The sequence below is a fragment of the Ochotona curzoniae genome, unplaced genomic scaffold (genome assembly GCF_017591425.1).
Source record: "Ochotona curzoniae isolate NIBS_2020 unplaced genomic scaffold, NIBS_Ocur_1.0 contig_54, whole genome shotgun sequence".
NCBI classification, from domain to species: domain Eukaryota; kingdom Metazoa; phylum Chordata; class Mammalia; order Lagomorpha; family Ochotonidae; genus Ochotona; species Ochotona curzoniae.
Window position 1 is genome coordinate 3167563 of NW_024466464.1, and position 20894 is coordinate 3188456.

Genomic DNA, 20894 nt, shown 5'->3' on the forward strand with positions numbered 1-20894 from the left:
GTGCTCGGCTTGCACCCCGCACCGCGGCGGGGGCTGGGGGCAGCCCTGGGGGGTGTCTGCGGCTATGCTCACTTCCTAGCGGGCACTCGGCTCCGGGAGAGACGACGGCCTCCCACTCCGGCCTGCCCATTCCCCGGCAGCAGCCTTGGTGGCAAAGCGTGAGCGTGCACGTGGGCAGGAGACAGGCCCAAGCCTGCAGCGCCTCCAGGGACGTGGCTGTGCTTCCTTTGAACTGCTTAACTTCCTGCCGCTGTTTTGTTAAATAACTGTGGTTTAATAAACGGTGAGTCCGGCCCTGGAACTGCCCTTCTGATGGGACCTGTACCTGCAGAATGGGCTGCTGGAGCAGAGCCGTGCTGTGTGGGAGATACTGACGGGGCCTAACTAGTCCTCAGTGTGAGCAAAACAGGAAGCATCTTAGTAACTGGCTTCTGTGGAAAGTTTTTTTCTTTTTATGCGATTCCACGACTTGGAGTAAATTTGGCGAGTTGTGCAACGACCGCCATAACCCGGTTTAGAGCATTTCCGTTCTCCCAGCGCCCGCCACCTGCCCCCCCCCAGCTGCCACCCCAGGCGGCCCTCAGCGCCTCCCGCCTGCAGACCCTCTGCAATTTCCCGGAAGTGACGCACAGCGTGGCGCCTCCTCTGGTCCGTCACTTGGCACAGTGTGCGCGGCTCACGTCCTGTTCCTTCCCACAGCTGTCAGTCCACGGGTGTCCTCACGAGCTGATGGGCAGTCGAGTCTTCCTGGCACCAGCTCAGTGCTGCTGTGCCCATTCTCGTGCCAGTTGCCAAACGAGAGAATTGTATTGGTGGTGTTTCCTTTCTTTTTTTTTTCATTTTTTTAAAAGAGTTATTTGTTTTTATGACAAAGTCAGATATACAGAGAGGAGGAGAGACAGGAAGATCTTCCATCCTATGATTCACTCCCCAAGTGAGCACAACGGCCGATGCTGTGCCAATCCAAAGCCAGGAGCCAGGAGCTTCTTCCAGGTCTCCCACACGGGTGCAGGGTCCCAAGGCTTTGGGCCGTCCTCAACTGCTGTCCCAGGTCACAAGCAGGGAGCTGGATGGGAAGTGGAGCTGCCTGGATTAGAACCAGCGCCCATATGGGATCCCGGCACATTCAAGGCAAGGACTTTAGCCGCTAGGCCATGCCACCGGGCCGGTGGTGTTTTCAAGAATGCTACAGTTAAATTCTTCAAGATAATTTTTACAAAGAAGTGAAATGTTTTCTCTCCTTCAATGCCCTTCCCATCCCGTGTTGGGTGAGCGAAAGGATCCCGTCTTCACAGAGAGACTGGCGCTCTCCTGTGGCAGACATGTGAACTGCAGCGTGTGCACGAGGCACTGCACGGTGCCCGCCCCACTCTCCACCGTGGCATCAGACTGCTGTGGCAGCCAGGAACTCAGTGTGGCGTTTGGTCTTGTCATTGTGCTTTGGCTTCTAAGGGAATGTTTTCTTTAAAAAGGACGCTTGGGGCCCAGCGCGGTGGCGCAATGGTTAAAGTCCTCGCCTTGCATGCCCGGGATCCCATATGGGTGCCAGTTCTAATCCCGGCAGCTCCACTTCCCTTCCAGCTCCCTGCCTGTGGCCTGGGAAAGCAGCTGAGGATGGCCCAAAGCTCTGGGACCCTGTACCCGCTTCCGAGGCCCGGAAGAGGCTCCTGGTTTCGGATTGGCTCAGCTCCAGCCGTGGCGGCCGCTTGGGGAGTGAATCATCGGACGGAAGATCTTCCTCTCTGTCTCTCCTCTCTGTATATCCGCCTTTCCAATAAAAATAAAATAAATCTTTAAAAAGAAAAAGGGCACTTGGAGGAGCAGCATTCGGCGTCACAGCTAAGATGCCCATGGCGCCCAGCTCTGTAGGGGTGCCAGGGTGCGGCCAGATGCAGACCTGGGAGCCGTCATGGCTAGCGGCTACCTCCTCCTGCTGCCTGCGAGTTCAGATTCCAGTTTGGGGTCTGGCCCTGGCTCCGGTCCGCCCTCTGGCTGCTGTTGGCTTTTCAGGGGTGAACCGGTAGATGGCAGATCTCTTCCCGTGTCTCTTGAACTTAAAAAAAATGTAATGAATATAAAAAAGAGAGAGCTTCACATCTTACTTTTAGTGTAGAATGTGTGTGTCAGCCAGCTGCTAACTGAGCTGGTAAAAGTAAAGGAGGTGGGAGGAACTGCAGCGTAGTGGGTGGGTCCCCTGCTGCCCGGCTGGCATCCATACCAGCTCCCCATTCGGGGCCCAGCCACTCTACTTCCAATCACCTCCCTCACCGGGGACAAACCCAGTGCTCGGCCCCTGCACCCCTGGGAGATCTGGAAGGACACCCTGCTTTCTGCTTCGGCGGGGTGTCCCCGGCATTGTAGCCAGCTGGGAGTGAAGCAGCAGGCAGCAGCTCGCGCTCTGCGCCCTCTCTGAAGGCACTTGGAGCCGCTTTCCGTCTCGCTCCTGCGCTTCTGCTTACTCGGCTCAGTCTTCTGAAATACTGAGCGAACGCCTCCCCGCGGCGGAAGACCAGTGCACAGGCTGCGTCGGCGAGCGCTGCGGGCAGGCCTGGCGGGGATCCTCTTGTCCCCGGGGTCCTGCTGGACAGACGTGGGTGGCACGTTTTCTTCTGGCCCCCGAGTTGATGTGAGAACCACTCTGGGACGCACACACTCCTGGGGTACAGGTTCCCCCATTGCTGTGCCAGTCCTGGAGGGAAGGAGCCTGCTGGGCACTTAGTTCTCACCAGGGCACTGGGAGAGACAGGGTTACCCGGCGGCACCATCACAGAGGGCGGTCTCTAAAGTGCCTGGCAGATCAGCTTCCAGGTGCACATGCGTACACTCACTCCGTCTCGCTGCATTTGAAAGGCAGAGTCGGGGAGATGCAGAGTCCATCCACTGGTTCGCTCTCCGAGTGACTGCAGCAGCTTCTTCTGGGGCTCCCGTGTGTGTGTGCAGGTCCAGGGCTTGAGCCATTTGCTGCTGCTTTCCCAGGCTCGTCGGGAATGGGATTACTGTAATGCTGAGATTCTGTAGTTTAATCTTTAGGAAATGCAGCTGGATTTCAGTCCTGAATAGACAGCATGGCGTGTGCTCTTCGGGAATCAGGGACGACATGAATTAGTCGTGAACTTTAGAGTGCTGTAGCTGTTCCACTTTTTAATATTTTTTAAGCTTGGCCGAGTTAACCGCTAAGCCTTGATTTCTTCAGCAGGGACAAGTGGAAATCCCTCTTCTGTGTTTGGATTAAGCAGGATAGCCAGCAGGCGCACGCTGACTCGGCACTCGCCGAGGTTCTGGTACTGCTGCCCCCGTCCGCTCTGACCCACCCCACCTCGCCCACCGTGGGATCTCCCAGAAAGCAGCAGACCCCCGAGGTCAGACCCCCTCAGCCTTCTCGGCCCCTGGGCCGGATTCGTGCTCTTTGGGAACAATATGGCAGGTCGCGTTTCCTCCCGTTCCCCACAGCTCTGCCTTGTTAAGCGATGGGAGCGGACCGGTGGCCACAAGATGGTCGGCAGGGCAGCATGCGTCCTGAGGGCGGGAGGGCTGGGCAGGTCTGCAGGGAGCGGGGATCCTGGTGGCCCTCGTCCTGTCTTGTGCTGGCCTTCTGTCTGGCGGCCGTCTGGGCGTCTCTGCTTCTCTCTCTCCTGCTAGCAAATGCAAATGTAAGGTCAAAGGGGACCCTGAAGGCAGTGACAGACCGCGGTGGCTGGAGCGGTGGCTGCGTTTGCAAAGCTGGGCAGCAGTGTCATTCCCTCCAAGTGAGGCAAGTGGCCCGCACTCGCTCTGGGCCACACATCTCAGCTGACTGCAACACCAGCAGGTGGGAGCCTGCCAGCCCCGCTCCTGCTCTCTGCTTCCTGTCTGGAAGCCCCAGCTTCGCGCAGAGGCAGTCCCAGCACCCTGCATGCTGGAAGCACCCTCAGCCTCGCGCTGAAGGCAGCCCCGCCAATGGGGGCCGGCCCCCGTGACGTCAGTGAGGTGCCACCTGTGAGTGACACCGGGTGACCCTCACGCTACCCGTGTAGCTGTGCTGGACACTGTCTGTTGTGGGTCTGCAGCCCCAGGTTGCTCCCAGAGGACCCAGAGCCAGGCGGTGAGCTGGGCGGCCTGTTCCCAGTGAGGAAGGACCCACGGATGAGTCCCCAACACACGTGCACCCTGGGGGAGCCCTGCTCCTCATGTGCAGCAAGCCCACATAAAGCCAGCAGCCAGACTCAGCCGTGTCCCCGAGGAAAGATTAGAAATGGTTGTGGCTAAACTTAGCTCCCTGGAAAGGCTGCCAAGAACAGGAAGTGGACATGGGGCTGGAGGAAGGGGGCTGGGAGGACTTAAAGGGGCAGCCGGGCTGTGCGTGTGTGTGCACGCCGGCAATGGCTTCGCTCAGCCAGCATGCTGCCATAAGCACGTGCAGAGGAAGGAGCACCCAGGGTCGGCCGGCTGCACACACGGGCGTCTGTAACTCCCAGGGCCGGCCGGCCGCACACACAGGCGTCTGTAACTCCCAGGCTCGGCCGCACACACGGGCGTCTGTAACTCCCAGGCTCGGCCGGCTGCACACACGGGCGTCTGTAACTCCCAGGCTCGGCCGGCTGCACACACGGGCGTCTGTAACTCCCAGGCTCGGCCGGCTGCACACACGGGCGTCTGTAACTCCCAGGCTCGGCCGCACACACGGGCGTCTGTAACTCCCAGGCTCGGCCGGCTGCACACACGGGCGTCTGTAACTCCCAGGCTCGGCTGCACACACGGGCGTCTGTAACTCCCAGGCACAGGTGCATGTCATCCCGTCGCTGTCCCGCAGCGATGGACTTGGTGCACGGAGCCGATAATAACACACGTGGACCCTGACTGATGGTCAAAGCCGAAGTTTATTAGGGGCCTCAGACTTTATACACTGAGAGTCCGTACTGTTTCCCTCTCTTGATTGGAATTCCTTTTGTTTTGTATATTCCACCAGGTGTTCTCATTTACATGCTGGTTGTTGTCATGCAAATACTGTCCAATGAACTGCAAACCTGTGCTCACTGACCTTCCAGGCTCACAATGTCCTCCTACAATCCCCCAGTGAGCGTTCTGCAGGCGCTCCAGGAACACACTGGGACGGACCTGGGGACAAGCCAGTGACCTAGGGGACACGGATCGCATCTGCTGGGAGGCCGGGTGGTCCTGCTGCCATGGGTGCTGTGCTAGGCGCAGAGTATCCCGTCCCAGGCAGGGCTGCACCCAGCCCCCTGAGGCCCCTTCAGGAGGGTTGCCAGGGCAGAGCCCCCTCACCACGGGGGCGAGAGCAGTGCCGGGGGGCCACACGCTGCTGAACATTGCAGATGCTCACTGAGCTTTGTTGCTTTACGACTTCTGTCAGTTTTCTGACAGTGTGCTGTTACTGACAGTCCGGGAGTGCTGAGTGTGAGCACAGGGACAGTCGGGGAGTGCTGAGTGTGAGCATGGGGCCAGTCCGGGAATGCTGAGTGTGAGCACGGGGACAGCCCGGGAGTGCTGAGTGTGAGTGCACGGGGACAGTCCGGGAGTGCTGAGTGTGAGCACGGGGACAGCCCGGGAGTGCTGAGTGTGAGTGCACAGGGACAGTCCGGGAGTGCTGAGTGTGAGTGCACGGGGACAGTCCGGGAGTGCTGAGTGTGAGCGCAGGGACAGTCCGGGAGTGCTGAGTGTGAGCGCGGGGACAGTCCGGGAGTGCTGAGTGTGAGCACGGGACAGCCCGGGAGTGCTGAGTGTGAGCACGGGGACAGTCCGGGAGTGCTGAGTGTGAGCGCGGGGACAGTCCGGGAGCGCTGAGTGTGAGCACGGGGCCTTTCCACAGAGCCTGGCAAGCGCATGCTCACTGTGCTTGTGGCAGTTCCATGATGACTGAAGCCTGAGCGAGAATGGGGCACAGTGCGGCCCTTCGTGTCCTGTCAGGGCACAGCACGGTCACCCCGCTGTGCGTGGCCCTGTGCCCAGTCGCCCCACATCTCCTCTCCCTCACGGTTCCCACTTCTCATCACAGTTTATCTGCACGGCAGAGTTAGGAGGGAGAGAGCGAGGTGGGAAGTGGCGCCCCGGGGAGGGTGTGCCTCAAGGACAGAATCCAAGGTCACTCCCGTGTAGGTCGTAGGTGATGTCTCAGGCCTGTGCGCTGAACTGCCACCCACACAGTGTGAGATCGGCTGATGGGAGAGGTTGATCCGTGGTCCTGCGAGCCGTCCCTGGGAGGAGGGAGGCCGGATCGAGTGGTAGTGATGGAGCCAGAGTGATGTCCGGGTGTTCGGTGAAAAGCAGGTGCAGCTCCTGAATCCGAGAGAACCCGGGTGAGGGAACAGCCGTTTCCCACTGAAGGTCCTTGAGGTGGTGAGCTGAAAGCACAGTGATGGGTGGCTGAAGAGTCAACTCAGAGCTCCCTTTGTGAGACGGGCCGGCCAACCCCTGGCTGTGAGATCCAGCTGTTTAGACAAATGGACCCAGAGCTTGTCATTCTGTAGAGGTGGAAAGGTCTGGGGTCAGGGAGTCCCAAAGGAGAGCGAGGGTCCGTGCCACCCCCTCAGGAGAAGTCAAGGACACCTGGGGGTGTCTGAAAAACCCTCCCAGTCCCCATAGGAAAAGGATGGGTGGTTGAGATCCCTACGGCCTGGATTCTGTCTCCCGTGAGGAACTCCTGTCCCTGTTGGAGGACCGCCAGGTGGGTCGCCTGTGGAGAGGAGGGCTGGGCGTTGGCCGGGGGGACCCTGTATCCTTTATCTCCCCCAAAATTCAGTGAGGCTGCTGTGGAGGAGTGCAGGGCCTCGAGAGAAGGGCCACAGGAGCAGAGCTGCCTTGGTTGTACAACACACGGGCCTTAGCCAGTGCCAGGCCAGACACCAGGGGCTCTCTGAACCCCATTGGCAGTGTGGTCCTCATGAGCTGCTGACTGACAGTCCAGGTCCTCCCAGGGGAAGGCGAACAGGTGGTGAGGCTTGTGGAGGGGATGGCAGAGAAAGCGTTCTTGGCCCCGGCCTGTAAAGTGGGTGGCATCAGGAGGGACCCGGGAGAGGAAGGCGTGGGGGGGGGACTGCCAGCCGGAGAGGGGCACTGGGCGTTAGCGAGGCGGAGATCTTGGACAAGCTCCTGAGGGTTTACACGGACGGGAAGCCATTGGTCTGGTGCTCGGTCGATGATGGACGTAAGCCCCGTCGGTGCTGTGGTGAGATGGAAAGGGAGCCTGGTTTAAGGGGAATCTGAACGGGCTCATGGTGAGTGGCTACGACAGAGCCAGGGCTCAACCTGGGGAGAGGGAGGGGCCACGGTTCGTCTAACTGGACGCAGTCCGAGCCCGGGAGGAGTGAGAGCAGCAGGGCCTGCCCTCCGGACAGGGTGCGGGAGGCCTGCAGTGTGGACAGCGTGCCGCGTCGCAGCAATGGGGTGGGCACCAGGGGATGACCAGGAAGGAATGGGTGAAGGGTGTTCCCTCAAGGGAGCATGGCAGAGGAGTTCCGTCAGTACCCATAGCCAAGGTCTGGGAAGGATATGCGAGGCCAGTGTGAGCTGGCAGCCCCATGCCACCAGGAAATCGATGGGCTTACCCGCTACCTCAGTGGAGACCCAGGGTTCAGCCGGGGTGATGGGGGTGTCCGTCCCCGGGCCCTGCTGATCCTCAGCCAGTCCCAAGAGTTCGAGTGTTGGCAGGGTGCAGCGTTCCACGGAGGCAGACCAGCAGACCCCTCCGTATTGGGCAATCCCATTTCCAGTGACCATCGTCTTCAGTGTGGACATGGCTTAGTAGGCCTGTGAGGGCACGGGTATGGACACGGGGTGGGGGGGCACCAGTGTCCCTCCTGCCCACATTTAAGGCAGGTGGTGCCCCAGGCTCCACGAGGCGTGGCTGGCCATAGGGGCACCACCAGTGCCTGGGACTGGCGGGTCACCTTTTCCTGTAGCTTGCCTGCCTTGCCTGTTCAGCCCCTCCTTGTAAGTGCAAACTTTATAGGCCATTTTTACAGGGTCCTGGATCGATCGGGGTTTGAAGACCTTTTTCATCCATTTGAGGTTTTGTGTGTTTTTTTTTTTTAAAGATTTATTTATTTGGGCCCGGCACGGTGGCGTAAATGGTTAAGTCCTCGCCTTGCACACATGGGGATCCCATATACGTGCCGGTTCTAATCCCGGCAGCTCCGCTTCCCTTCCAGCTCCCTGCTTGTGGCCTGGGAAAGCAGTCGAGGACGGCCCAAAGCTTTGGGACCCTGCACCCGCGTGGGAGACCCGGAAGAGGCTCCTGGCTTCGGATCGGCATAGCATCGGCCGTTGCGCTCACTTGGGGAGTGAATCATTGGATGGAAGATCTTCCTCTCTGTCTCTCCTCCTCTCTGTATATCCACCTTTCTAATGAGAAAATAATAAAAATAAATCTTTAAAAAAATTTTAAAAATATATTTATTTATTTATTGGAAAGGTGGATATACAGAGAGGAGGAGAGACAGAGAGGAAGATCTTCCATCCAATGATTCACTCCCCAAGTGAGCGCAACGGCCGATGCTATGCCGATCCGAAGCCAGGAGCCTCTTCCGGGTCTCCCACGCAGGTGCAGGGTCCCAAAGCTTTGGGCCGTCCTCGACTGCTTTCCCAGGCCACAAGCAGGGAGCTGGAAGGGAAGCGGAGCTGCCGGGATTAGAACCGGCACGTATATGGGATCCCCATGTGTGCAAGGCGAGGACTTTAGCCGCTAGGCCATGCCGCCAGGCCCCATCCATTTGAGTTTTTCCGAATTTCCGGGGCTGACTGGGAAATGAAACGAGTTGCCAAGACCCCTGTGGAAGACTCCGGGTCTAATTTGGTATATCTTAAGAATGCCTCAGTCAGCCTGTTAAGAAACAGTGCTGGATTTTTGTCTAAGTCCTGCGTGATCTCCCACAATTATTAAAGTAGACCACTTTATTGGGAACTGCGTGCATGCCTGCCAGGAGGAGCTGGACCACGCGGGCCACATTGCGATGACCCTGCTGACATCCTGACGTTCCCAGTGTTGGGGCACATGGGGGCTGCCTTAGCCCCCGGGAAGAGGGCCTGCTTGATACGGTGTTGGCCGGTCCACGGGGTCCCTAGCTGCCTGCGGGATGCAAGCCCATTCCTCAGAGGTCGGCAAGGAAGTAAGAAAGATATGAGCGACCTGTCTGGCCTGGGGCTTGGGGCTGGAGCTGCGCTCTGTGTTCAGTTGCTTAAATGCAGATAGCCCCTTAGTCCTTTGCTGACTGACCTGTTAGCCAGGCAGGGCAAGCGTGCTGGGAGGAACTGAGCGCGGCTGTTTCTCCCCGTGACAGGGTGAATCGGTGAAATACTTCCTGGACAACTTGGACCGCATCGGCCAGCTGGTGAGTCGGGACTCCTGCCCGGGCCCTGGCTGCGTGTGGGCGGCGTGTGTTGTGTCACGTAACCGGGAGTGACCATGTCTGTCTCGGGGACGGGCTGAGCCAGGTGGGAGCCGGGACCAGGGCCAGGCACGCAGCCCAGGGCGTGTCAGCAGAAGGCCACATCGGGACCTGGAGCGGGGTAGGCGGAACCCCAGCTGTCAGAATTGGGGTGCTCGGGGCAGTTGGTCAGCGCCCCTGCAGTGTGACACTCCAGGCTCCCCCCTCCGTCTGTTTGATTTCAGTGAATTTACTAAAAGTCCCAGGGCCACTTCCCACCGGGCTCCTGCAGACATGTCCCTGTGGCTCTGCCCCTTGCCCACAGGCCACAGGCAGGGCTGTGTGCCTGGACACGGCCATCCGTGTGTGGCTGCAGCCCGAGCTCGGGCAGCACTGCAGACCCTGCCTCAAGGAGCGTCTGGGGGTGTGGGGTCACAGAGGGGTGCCTCTCACAGCAGCCAGCACAGGCGGGTCTCTGCCACCGATGCCTGCCGCCCGGTCCCAGACGAGACCCCTGGTTCTCTCACTGTGTTTCCGAGCAAATCTGGAAAAGATGGATACATTTGCCAAACCAAGTTTGGTTCGGTTTGGCTTCTCGTGACACGGCCTCTGCCCCCACCATGCCCCGTCCTGCCCCGCGCTGGCTGTCCCTGTTGACCGCCCCCTCCTTCTGTCCCTGGCAGAACTACCTGCCCAGCAAGCAGGACATCCTGCTGGCCAGGAAGGCCACCAAGGGCATCGTGGAGCACGACTTTGTCATCAAGAAGATCCCCTTCAAAATGGTGGACGTGGGCGGCCAGCGCTCGCAGCGGCAGAAGTGGTTCCAGTGCTTCGACGGGATCACGTCCATCCTCTTCATGGTGTCCTCCAGCGAGTACGACCAGGTGCTGATGGAGGACCGGCGCACCAACCGGCTGCTCGAGGCCATGAACATCTTCGAGACCATCGTCAACAACAAGCTCTTCGTCAACGTCTCCATCATCCTCTTCCTCAACAAGATGGACCTGCTGGTGGAGAAGGTGCGGACGGTCAGTATCCAGAAGCACTTCCCGGACTTCCAGGGCGACCCGCACCGGCTGGAGGACGTGCAGCGCTACCTGGTCCAGTGCTTCGACCGGAAGCGGAGGAACCGCAGCAAGCCCCTGTTCCACCACTTCACCACCGCCATCGACACCGAGAACATCCGCTTCGTGTTCCACGCCGTGAAGGACACCATCCTGCAGGAGAACCTCAAGGACATCATGCTGCAGTGAGGACGGCCGCCTCGCGTGGGTGAGGCCTGGGAGCGCGGCTCGCTCCCTTTCTGCCCAAACCTCCCCTCTGACACGGTTACCCCAGGACAGCACACACAGGCAGGTTGACCCGAGGTGCTGCCAGCCTCAGTGCAGGGCCGCCGTCTGTTCCCCAGGGAGCACACTGCCTTCTCACTTCTGACGCCAGTGTCCTCAGGGCCCGGTCCAGGCGTGTGCGTGGACCCGCCGCAGACGGTGGCCGAGTGGCCCCGCCTACCCCGTGCCCACCCAAGTGGCCTTGTGGACGACTCCCCCTCCTCTGTGTGGGTCGTCCTCCATACTGCTTCCCCCAGGAAGCTGTCAGCCTCACCCACCTACTTGGGCTCCTGAAAGCTGGTGAGGCGGCAGCTGTGCCCACCAGGGCCGCCCCCACCTTTCAGGAAGCCCCGAGCCCTGGCCAGGGCCAAGGCCCCATGCTGCCCACCCTGGTGCCTTCGCAGTGTACGCTGCCCTCACCGTCGTCACAGACCCACCTGCTCCACGACCGCACACACAGCAGGAGCAGGGGGTCGGCCACTCACTGTGTCCGACGTGGTGCATTCCGGCCCATCCCCGGGGACTGACCCTCCCAGATGCTCTCACTCGCCAGGGATGTGGCCTCCAAAACACAGCGAGCGCTTCTGCCAAGCCCTGTCCCAGGGCTGTGCCATTGCCCGCCAGCCCTGGCATCCCTCTTGGGTGGTTTCCAGCAAGACAGGCAGTTGGGCACGTGGTGGGCGGGCCTGCCCCAGTGGGTCCAGTGAGGGGTGGCCTGAGCCTACCTGTGGCTACTCAGTGCTGACGCTCGTGCCCCGGGGCTGCCTGCAATGAGAGCCCGCGGCCAGCCTCGAGCAAAGCCGTGCTCTGGTGCGCTCGCCTGGCCCCACCGGGCAGCACAGTATGAGCTCCGGAGACCCACAGTGTGAGCTCTGTCTCAGAGCCCAGAGGAAACACAAGCCCACCCTTGGCTAGTCCATTGTCCTCCGCTCTGTCCCCTTGGGGCTGAGGTCAGCCCTGGTGGGGAGCAGGGTCCTCTCCCGTCTTTGCTGCCGCCATCACCCTGGGCCCATGTCACTGTGCAGTGTTCCTATTGAACTGAAGGGGCCTGGGTGGCCGTGGTGGGTTGGGGCCCTGGTGACCCCTCTGTGTGGGGTGTGGTAGGGCTGAGGCAGTGTCCAGGGCTGCCTCACCAGCCTGCAGGCCTCACTGTCACCATGGAGGCGTTGGGGAGGCAGGCGGTGGGTGCCTTACCTGTCACACCATGAAGCGACAATAAAGTCCTTGGAATGACGCTGTCCTCGGAGTGGTGCTGCGCACACGGCCGGCGGGGCTGCCAGAGCCTGGGTGGTGCCCGGCGGGGACTGCTGGCAGTGTCTGACTGAGTCTGGGAGTTATTCAAGTCCCGAGTTTCTCGTTATACAATACCACCAAGCATTCGAAAGAAAGCACTGATTTTTCAGTCCTGAAAATTCCAAGCAAGTAAGTGCGAGGCTGAGTGAAAGTCTGACCGTGCCTCGGTAGACAAAGCCTGGCAGGAAACCATCGGGAACACGGGTGTGAGGCCAGGCCCGTGCAGGGTGAGGCGCCTGTGGCAGGGTCTGGAGTGGGCACCCCGCATGCTGGTGGAAACCCCGGGGGTCCTGTCCCTTCCCACAGAGCCAAGACCTGGGCAGAGGTGCCCACGGACACACACACACACAGACTTCCAGGCAGTTACAAGCTCAGCCCTGGCTCCTCACACCCCAAGCTACCCAAGGCAGGCCCCATGTGCAGGAAGCTGGCTGCAGAAGGTTCCGGAAGGTCGTCCTCCCTCAGTTTCCCTACGTGTGTAACAGCCTCAGAGCTGGCCAACAGGCAGGGCGCCAACCTCACTTTGGGGTACCTGCCTTTTTACAGGAAAGGAGCTGGCTTTGTCTCTGGAAAGCTGGACACGCCCAGCCCTGTGCATGCTCGCCCAGCCTCCACAGGCCTGGCCAGGGCACGTCCAGGGGCAGCGGGGCGCAGGGCTGGCAGCACATCCCCTGCCTGGGAGGCACCCTCCCATGACCGTTCCTGGCCTTGCCAACTGCCAGCTGGCTGTGCAGGGGCCGCCACCTCCACCTCACAGCCTTGGAGGTTAGGTTCAGGCGTCCACACTGTCAGCATCTGACACAGCCCACCTCTGGAGGCCCTAGGGTGAGCCGTGGGCAGGGCACGCCTGATGGACGGCCCAGGGGCTTGGCATTCAGACAGAGGTGAGCTGTACAGCTTCCCGCCCGTCCTGGCTGTCGGGAGGAACCTGAACATACCTGTCTAGGCCCAGCTGCCTGGGCAGTGCCACGTGGGTGGGCAGGATGTGGGTGCTGAGTGCCTGGCTACATGCCAGCCGCAGGCTCCTCCCCTCCGCTGTCCCTGACCCCAGGCCGGGGCTGGAGAGAGGGGTCAGCAGGCGCAGTGCAGTTCCTCCTCAATGCCGAGCCGGCAGAGCTGACGAGAGGCTGCGGGAGGGGGCGGCCTCGTGCCACCCAGCAGGTGAGAGGCCACAACCTCTTGCTCTGCTGCCCCTGAGGCGGCCCACACGTGGGTGGCAGACCAGTCAGTCCCACGAGGAAACCCAGGCGCACTCAGCACATGGCATCGGACACAGCCCGGCCAGGGTGGCCACGCCGGCTCTGGCCATTTGCCAAGAGCCCAAGGTCACCTGAGGGGCTGAGGTGGGACAGGCCCTGCAGGCAGGGCCCCACAGCCAGGGCAGCCCTGGGGGTGCTGTGCTACGAGCGGGCTGGGTCAGGGACATCGCTGGGATAACACTGGCCGGGTGAAGGCGCAGCCTGCTGTCAGGGACACTCGTGGCCACCTGGGGACGGGGTGTTGTCACGCCCTCTGGCACCCTGGGCACTGAGGGCTGTGAGCCTGTAGCAACCCGGAGGACTGCGCAGGGGGCGCCCAGCGTCGCCCACAAGGCTGTGGGGCACCGCCCGCAAAGATGGTGGGTGTGGAGTGCCTGTGTCTTCAGGGAAAGTCTGCTCACAGGGGATCTGCGGCTGGCGTCCTGCGTTAGGAATCCCACAGATCCAAGGGCCGGACCTGCCCAGGAAGTCGGGGCGGGAGCAGGGACTGTCTGTCACGGCACTCCCTTCCGGCTCAGCCAGGCCCTCCGTCCGGCAAGCCCCTGGCGGTGACCTGTCATAGGCAGCGCTCCCCTCTGCGCTGCACGGCCCGCCCTGGCCCTGCATGGATGCAGACAGAGCAGGGAGCAAGCAGCACACAGTTCTGGTAGAGCTTTTTAAAAATTAATTGGTTTTTGTTGGAAAGTCAGTTCTACAGAGGAGAGACAAAGAGGAAGATCTGTCCCATCATTCACTCCCCACGTGACCACAACGGCCAGAGCTGAGCTGATCCAAAGCCAGGAGCCAGGAGCCTCTTCTGGGTCTCCCACGCGGGTGCAGGGTCCCAAGGCTTTGGGCTGTCCTCAGCTACTTTCCCAGCCACAGGCAGGGAGCTGGATGGGAAGCAGGGCCACTGGGAATAGAACAGAGTCCATATAGGATCCCAGCGTGTTCAAGGTGAAGACTTTAGCCACTAGGCTACTGCACTAAGCCCTAGATCTTTAATTTTTAAGCTAGGGTTAGAGGTGCGTGGGCCATGGTCCCTTATTTTGTGGAAGGGGCCATCTCAGCACCTTCCTGCCCTGGGGGTCTGAGGCCTGGCCCACCCTGAGGACGCAGAACATGGACCAGGACCACACCTCTCCCGCCGTCCTTCCCAGGGTTGGCCATGTGATTCCCGCCTGGGAAGCATGAGAGCGAGAGGCCCCCCCACCTCACCATCCTGTGCCCCAGGCCAGCCTTTGGCAGCAGTGCACAGAAGTGACCATGCTTAGCCCAGGCCTTCAGTCCCCACGAGGCCGCCTGCTGGCCCGGCAGCCTCCTGGGCCGCAGAGCAGAACAGGGCCTGGCCTAGCCCTCCTCTCACCTCCCAACCGTCTGTGTCATCCTGAGAGGCCCCTGTACCGTCCACCCACCATCCTGGCCTCCCCCACAGCGACTCCATGGGCAGAGCCGGCCACCCCACCCTGGCACCAGGCAGACCAGTGAGGGCACTGCAGTAGGGTGAGGCCCAGGGCTCAGCATCCCCTCCCTCCTTGCTGTCTCCCCTACCTGGCAGGCAGGTACATGGCAGCACGCGGTCCTGGCGCACACAGGCCAGGCTAGGTCTCGCCAACCTGGTGAGGGGGCTCAGCCTTGGACAGCCTTCGGGTGCTGAGTCGCCACCGCATCGAGGAGAACTTGTTTCCCAGCACCTTGCGCAGCCCCGAGCTGTCCCTCCCGCTGGGCAGGCCCTGCCTGGCGGCTGGCAGCTGCCCGGTGAACAGGTCCCAGCGCTCCAGCGCGTCCACAGCTTGGTCTACCTTGGCCAGCTCCTCCTCGGCTACCTCCTGCTCCAGGGCCTCGATGCAGGCAGCCAGCCACCGCCCGTGCTGCTCCACGGCCTCCTCTGGGCCCCCAGGCTGTGGCACAGCGTCCACGGCCAGGCAGCTGGGCCTGTCCTCAAGGTTGGGCTCCGGGCCCTCGGGGCACAGGTGGCTCAGCACGTCAGGGGGCGGAGGTGCCAAGGGGCTGCTGGCCAGCTCTGAGTCACTTTCACAACACACGCCTGAGTCGGTGCTGAAGGCCACGGACGCCTCCTGGCCAGGCCAGCTCTCGGCCACCGCCCAGGTCCAGGCGTGCAGTCTCTAGGGGAGAAAGACAGCCCTCAGGACCCCAGCTGTGGTGTGGCCGGAGTACCATTCGCCTTGCAGGCACTTGGTGGCCTGGGGTTCTTAAGACCCCGTGATTACACGAGGCTTGCCTGGCGGCATGGTGGGTTCATCTGCCAGCATCCATCCCAGGAGCACTGGCTGCTCCAGCAGGGATGCAACAGAGGACCGTCTGGACTTCCTGGCTTCAGCCTGGCAGCTTCTGGTGGGGTGAACTGGCAGGTGGAAGACCGATGTATTTTTATTGGAAAGGCAGAGACAGATGTTTCATCCCCGCCCAGTTCACTCCCCACTTGGCCACAACAAAGTGGCCGATCCAAAGCCAGGAGCCTCCTCCGGGTCTCCCATGCGGGTGCAGGGTCCCAAAGCTTTGGGCTGTCCACGACTGCTTTCCCAGACCACAGGCAGGGAGCTGGATGGGATCCCAGCGCTTGCAAAGCAGGGACTCAGCTATTGCGCCAGGCCCAGATGGAAGCCCTTTGTAAATGCCTCAATCACAATGTTACTGTGAAGACTACTGAGAACCTCCAATTCCAGGGGGTTACAAGTGGAATAGTGGGGTACAAGCCTCTGCCAGGGAGCTGGCATCCCATACGGGTACCCGTTCAAATCCGATTCAGCTCGCTGCTAATGATCTGAGAGATCAAAGGAGGGTGGCCCAAGTGCCTGGGCCCCTCCACCCATGTGGGAAACCCAGAAGCTGTCCTTAGGTCTGCACAGTTCCAGCCACTGCAGCCTGTCGGGACAGAATGTCGGCTGGGACATGGATGTCTCTCCCTAACTCTGCCTTTCAAAAACAAATTAATCGGGCCCGGCGCGGTGGCGCAAGTGGTTAAGGTCCTCGCCTTGCACACCCGGGATCCCATAGGGTGCCCGTTCTAATCCCGGCAGCTCCGCTTCCCTTCCAGCTCCCTGCCTGTGGCCCGGGAAGGCAGTCGAGGACAGCCCAAAGCTTTGAGACCCTGCACCCGCGTGGGAAACCCGGAAGAGGCTCCTGGCTTCAGATCGGCATAGCATCAGTGAATCATCGGACGGAAGATCTTCCTCTCTGTCTCTCCTCTCTGTATATCTGCCTTTCCAATAAAAAAATAATAAAAATAAATCTTTAAAAAAAAAAACAAATACAAATTAATCATCAAAGGCCCAGTTCCAAAATGCTCCTTACTATATTGCCTTGTGCTGACCCTGCGGACAGTACGCCCTCTTCCTTCACCAGTGCCCTAGAGAGCTGGAGGATTAGGCTGCTGGCCCCCAGAACAACAGAGGGTAGTGCCCAGGCACCTGCAAGCAAGGAGCCTGGTCTGCAGCCAGAGGCCCAGGGCACATCGCTCCAGCTGGCCCGCGTGGGCCTGGTCAGCCCCAGGAGCCTGGGTGCCGTGCCCCACTGCTGGGTCCCTGCGCACTCCCGGCCAGCCCACACGGGCCTGGTGTGCACTCGGAGGCCCCGGGCACACCCACAGCACTGCTGGGTCCCTGCGCACTCCCGGCCAGCCCACACGGGCCTGGTGTGCACTCGGAGGCCCCGGGCACACCCACGGCACTGCTGGGTCCCTGTGCACTCCCGGCCAGCCCACACGGGCCTGGTGTGCACTCGGAGGCCCCGGGCACACCCACGGCACTGCTGGGTCCCTGCGCACTCCCGGCCAACCCCACTCACCTTGTACCTATCAAGGAGCCTGAAGCCCAGGATGTGCTGCAGCTTGCGCAGGCAGATGGGGCAGAGGTCCAGGGGCCGACGCAGGGCCTGGTCCAGGCTCAGTGCCCCCTGCATGAGGCAACGCAGCCAGCGGCAGTTCCCCAGGCCCAGCAGGTGGCAGAGCTCATGGCAGGCGACCTGAGGAAGAGGGCAGCCCTGCTGGGAGAGGGGGCTGGGCACTGAGACCCCGCCCTGCAGCTCGGCTGACACACAGGGCCCCTGAGCCTGTGCGTGCCCACGCGGGGCCACATCAGCCTGACCCTGCACCCACCTTGCAGCATTGCACCAGACCCAGGGCACTGAAGCCCAGTGCTGGGCCTTCGCCCTGACCAGCAGCCGCCACTTCTGCCAGAACCGGCTCGGGCCCGACCCACAGGTGCTCCCTGGAGAAACGGGCAAAGCTGCAGACGCCCACCTCTGGGGAGAGACAGAGAAGGGCTCAGTCAGGCTCTGGGCCCTGGAGCCAGCAGGGGCTGCCGCTGGAGCCGGCAGGGGGTGCCGCTGGAGCCAGCAGGGGGTGCCGCTGGGGCCGGCAGGGGGTGCCGCTCACCGTGGCCCGGCAGAAACTTGCTGAAGGTGAACCTCCAGGTCTCGTGGGGGTACAGGTCATCCAGCGTGAGGCCCAGCACGCACAGTGCGTCCTCCGGCTTGCTGTTCTTCAGGAATTCCAGGATGCCATCTGCAGCGAGGGGTGGGGTGGGCTCAGGGCAGGCTGCAGCCCCGAGCCAGCCTACACACGTTAGGCTGGGTGCAGCTGAGCAGAAAGGCCAGCGCTGGCCAGCAGGAGGCAGCACGGCTGGGCTCCACCACGGTCCCGGGATGTGGGAACAAGCCTGGGAGGATTGTACCAGCTAACCCGGGGGCGGGCGAGGGGAGTAGGGGTGCCTGTGGGGCTCACAGGAGGGGGGCTGGGGGGAGCTCTGCCCTGGAGAAGTTAGGAAGGACAGGATGGAGTGAAAGAGAGACAGCGGGCACCAAGGGCACGGGTAGACTCCCCAGGGGATGGAGGAGGAAGAGGGGCCCAGTGACGGAGAGGGGGTGAGCGGTGGGTGCCAGCTGCTGGGAGAGCCGTGCTCCAGGCTTAGCAGAGGCTGGCATTGTGGCACAGCAGGCTGTACCACCATCTGCAATGCCAGCATCTACAGTGAATGCACCGGATCGAGTCCCGTCCAGCTCCTGCCTGTGGCCTGGGAAAGTTGAGAATGCCCCAAATCCTTGGCACCCTGCACCGTGTGGGAGACCCAGAAGAGGCTCCTGGCTTTGGATCGGGAACAGCACCGGCCACTGCAGCCAGTGGATAGAAGCGTTCTGCCTCGCTCTCCGTAGTACTGCCTCTCAAACATAAATCTAGTTTTAAAAAGATGTAGTCATCATTTTTTTAAAAAGCACTTTAGCTGCAGCTAGAGATACAGTCAGTTAACCAGAAGATAATAAACTGAGACTAAAGTAAGAACAGTGAAAGAGAGAATGTGGGGGAGACAGGCTGCCACCCCCTGTCCCGGGAGGATGGAGGCAGCGGGCCCCAGGGCTAGCCCAGCGCCTTCTCGGGACCACCGTCACTCCCAGTGACCCACAGGGCCTAGGGGGTCTCTCCCGAGCCCGGACCTCACCTGTGTGCAGCTGGGGGCCGGCCAAGTCCTGCCCGGGACGTGAGGCGCAGCGGATGGAGGCGGCAGCCACCGGGGGCAGGCACCTGACCTGCAGGCCTGGGAAGAAAGCCTCGGCGCACCTGCGCAGGTCATCCAGCAGGGGGCAGCGCGCCGGGCCCTCGCTCAGACCTGGGGGCAGAGCAGGGGAGACTCGGCAGACGGGCATCACCTGGGGGCAGGGTGCCAGCAGGGGCAGCCAGGAGCAGGGGGAGGGGTGTGTCCACACGGCTCCACTGGACAGACATGGGCCAGGAGACCTGTGGGAGAGTGGGTGCAGCCACCCCCCAGGAAGTTAAGCAAGCAGGACCCAGATCAGCCCACACTCTGACCCGGGCAGTTAGTGGGGGCCAGGAGGTCAGGGCCAGAGGGCCAGAGCTGCACAGCATGCAGGAGACAACAGGGTCAGCGTGGGCCAGGGCAGCCTGCAGTGCACTGCAGTCCGTCCCCCGTCCCCGAGAGCCCGGCCTGTGGGCACAGAGGGCTGTACAGGCCTGGAGGGTGCCAGCTCTGACCGTCCCCTCACCATGCTGACCGTCCTTACCTATGGGCTGTAGGTAGATGTGCCTGCGGGCCAGGCCCGGCCGCCTCTGGCCCAGCGCCGCATGGAAGGTCTCGAAGTCCTCGGGGGCCTCGGGGCGGCTCAGCGGCCAGTCGAAGGCCGAGCACACCAGGGGCGTGCCGAAGAGCATCCTGCGGGGGCTGTAGGCCTCGGCCAGGAAGAGCCGCTCGGCCGGAGAGAAGGTGGTGGCGTAAAGCCGCTGCAGCGCCACATCCCGGGACAGCAGTGCGTCCTTCAGGGCCCGGGGCCCAAAGCTCAGCTCCTGAGCCGGCCTGCGCTGCAGCATGGCGGGAGGCCCTGCTGCTGCCCATGGACCATGCCTGCCTTCTGCAACCTTCCCTCAGACCATGGCTGGGCCTTCTCACAGAGGCACGGCACCTGCAGGTGGGCGGGCACACAGTCTGTGGGGGGGTGGCAGAGGAGCCGAGAGTGCTCGGCGGGGGCGGGGGGACATTTCCAGGAGCAGACAGAGTGGGGCCACGGGGCCTGCACCAGGACCCCAGCACGGGCGAGCAGAGGGCAGGGCTGGGGACACGGTCAGCCTGCACTCCTGGCCAGGTGGTTGGGGAAGCAGAGTCCCTGCAGGCACCCCAATTCCCTTAACACCAGCAGAGGCCTCCGTTCACGGTGAACACAATGCCACCTGCTGGGAAGCAGGGGTGCCAGGCAGCTGGAGCCCACTGCAGCCTGGCACACACACCTTCCTTCCCATCCTGAGGCCAGCCACAGAGCAGCCACCACGGCAATCCTGATGCCAGCCACTCGCCAGCATCCAGCCAATCCTGGGCTCCAGGGACCTCCCCAGGGCTCAGGAGACAGAGGGACAGACACCTGTGGCCAGGCACACGCCCGGAGGCCCTGACCCGGCACCCTAGGGCCACATCCACTCCACCTGGCGCTTCAGCCAGCCCCAGACACAGACACACCTGCCCGGGTGTCTCCCACCCTCTCCTCACCCCCACCCCAGGTGAGGGGCTCTGCTGTACTGGGGCAGAGCCTCCTGCCAGCGTCCCCCCCCAGAAGGAGGGGCCACAGCACCAACCCAGGCCAGCCGGGGAATCAAGGTCAGCCTGCCCAAACAGCCCCAGACGTGTGCTCGCCACCTGACCGCTGTGACGCCGGCCCCAGGGGTAGGGCAGCCATTTCGGAATCGTTTTGCAAACGCTGTGAAACCCCACTCAGCTCCAGCGTGCATGGACCTGATGTCCTGCAGCTTCCACGCCTCCCTTGAGCCCGCCTCCACCGGGATGGCTTCCTTCCCGCACTGGGCCAGGAAAGGACCTGGCCGGGAGTGTGCCTCGCCTCCTCCAGGTCCCCGGGTTCTCAGCCGACACCCACGGGCTGGGGCTCGAGGAGATGCGGTTCTCCGGGCAGCTCCGCACCGCCCTCCCAGGAGAACCCGGGACCCTTCCGCACACAGGGGACCGGGTGGGCGTGACTGCCTGCAGCCAGTCCGCGCTCCAAGCGCCCTACCTCGCAGCCCTGCGCTCCAGCAGGGCCCCGAAAGTTGGGGATGTCCTGGCGTGACGCGAGCCCCAGGCCGAGGCTGCTGTCCCCGGAGGGAGCGTCCTGCGCCCCTGCCCCTCGCTTGCTTGCCGCGGCCGCCACCACATGCGCAGAGA

General features: G+C 62.1%; 2 protein-coding genes across 6 annotated transcripts in view; one reads left to right on the top strand and one right to left on the bottom strand.

Moving 5' to 3' along the window:
- The window catches only part of GNA12 (G protein subunit alpha 12), an 86907-nt gene extending 73734 nt beyond the window's left edge, over positions 1 to 13173 (top strand). The window contains exons 3-5 of one of the 3 annotated variants that reach the window (XM_040990047.1): positions 9273 to 9323; positions 10043 to 10608; positions 13142 to 13173. In XM_040990047.1, the coding sequence (XP_040845981.1) occupies positions 9273 to 9323; positions 10043 to 10608; positions 13142 to 13145 (621 nt within the window). In that variant the 3' untranslated portion in view covers positions 13146 to 13173. Of the gene's footprint in view, positions 1 to 9272; positions 9324 to 10042; positions 11104 to 13141 lie in introns of those variants that run through there. The other 2 variants (XM_040990045.1, XM_040990048.1) reach the window with 2 other exon arrangements.
- AMZ1 (archaelysin family metallopeptidase 1) lies at positions 6876 to 19695 on the bottom strand. 3 transcript variants are annotated; one of them, XM_040990043.1, is made up of 7 exons: positions 19255 to 19695; positions 18675 to 18842; positions 17615 to 17743; positions 17336 to 17481; positions 17026 to 17202; positions 14848 to 15344; positions 6876 to 6885 (listed from the first exon to the last, which is right to left on the bottom strand). In XM_040990043.1, the coding sequence occupies exons 1-7, from the start codon at positions 19556 to 19558 to the stop codon at positions 6876 to 6878; spliced, it is 1431 nt and encodes a 476-aa protein (XP_040845977.1). In that variant the 5' UTR covers positions 19559 to 19695. The 3 variants fall into 3 exon arrangements, with proteins under 3 accessions (XP_040845977.1, XP_040845978.1, XP_040845976.1); XM_040990044.1 differs by lacking the exon at positions 6876 to 6885 and having other exon boundaries at positions 14541 to 15344; positions 17026 to 17133; XM_040990042.1 differs by lacking the exon at positions 6876 to 6885 and having other exon boundaries at positions 14541 to 15344.
- Positions 19696 to 20894: the final 1199 nt, after the last annotated feature.

What these genes read in the sequence shown, in the direction of transcription:
- AMZ1 (XM_040990042.1), bottom strand. Translation starts at nt 19,558, where the DNA reads ATGCTGCAGCGCAGGCCGGCTCAGGAGCTGAGCTTTGGGCCCCGGGCC. An exon ending in CGGCCCCCAGCTGCACACAG is followed by an intron (nt 17,744 to 18,674) that starts GTGAGGTCCGGG and finishes CCCTCGCTGCAG; the next exon opens with ATGGCATCCTGGAATTCCTG. An exon ending in GGCTCCTTGATAGGTACAAG is followed by an intron (nt 15,345 to 17,025) that starts GTGAGTGGGGTT and finishes TTTCTCCCCTAG; the next exon opens with AGACTGCACGCCTGGACCTG.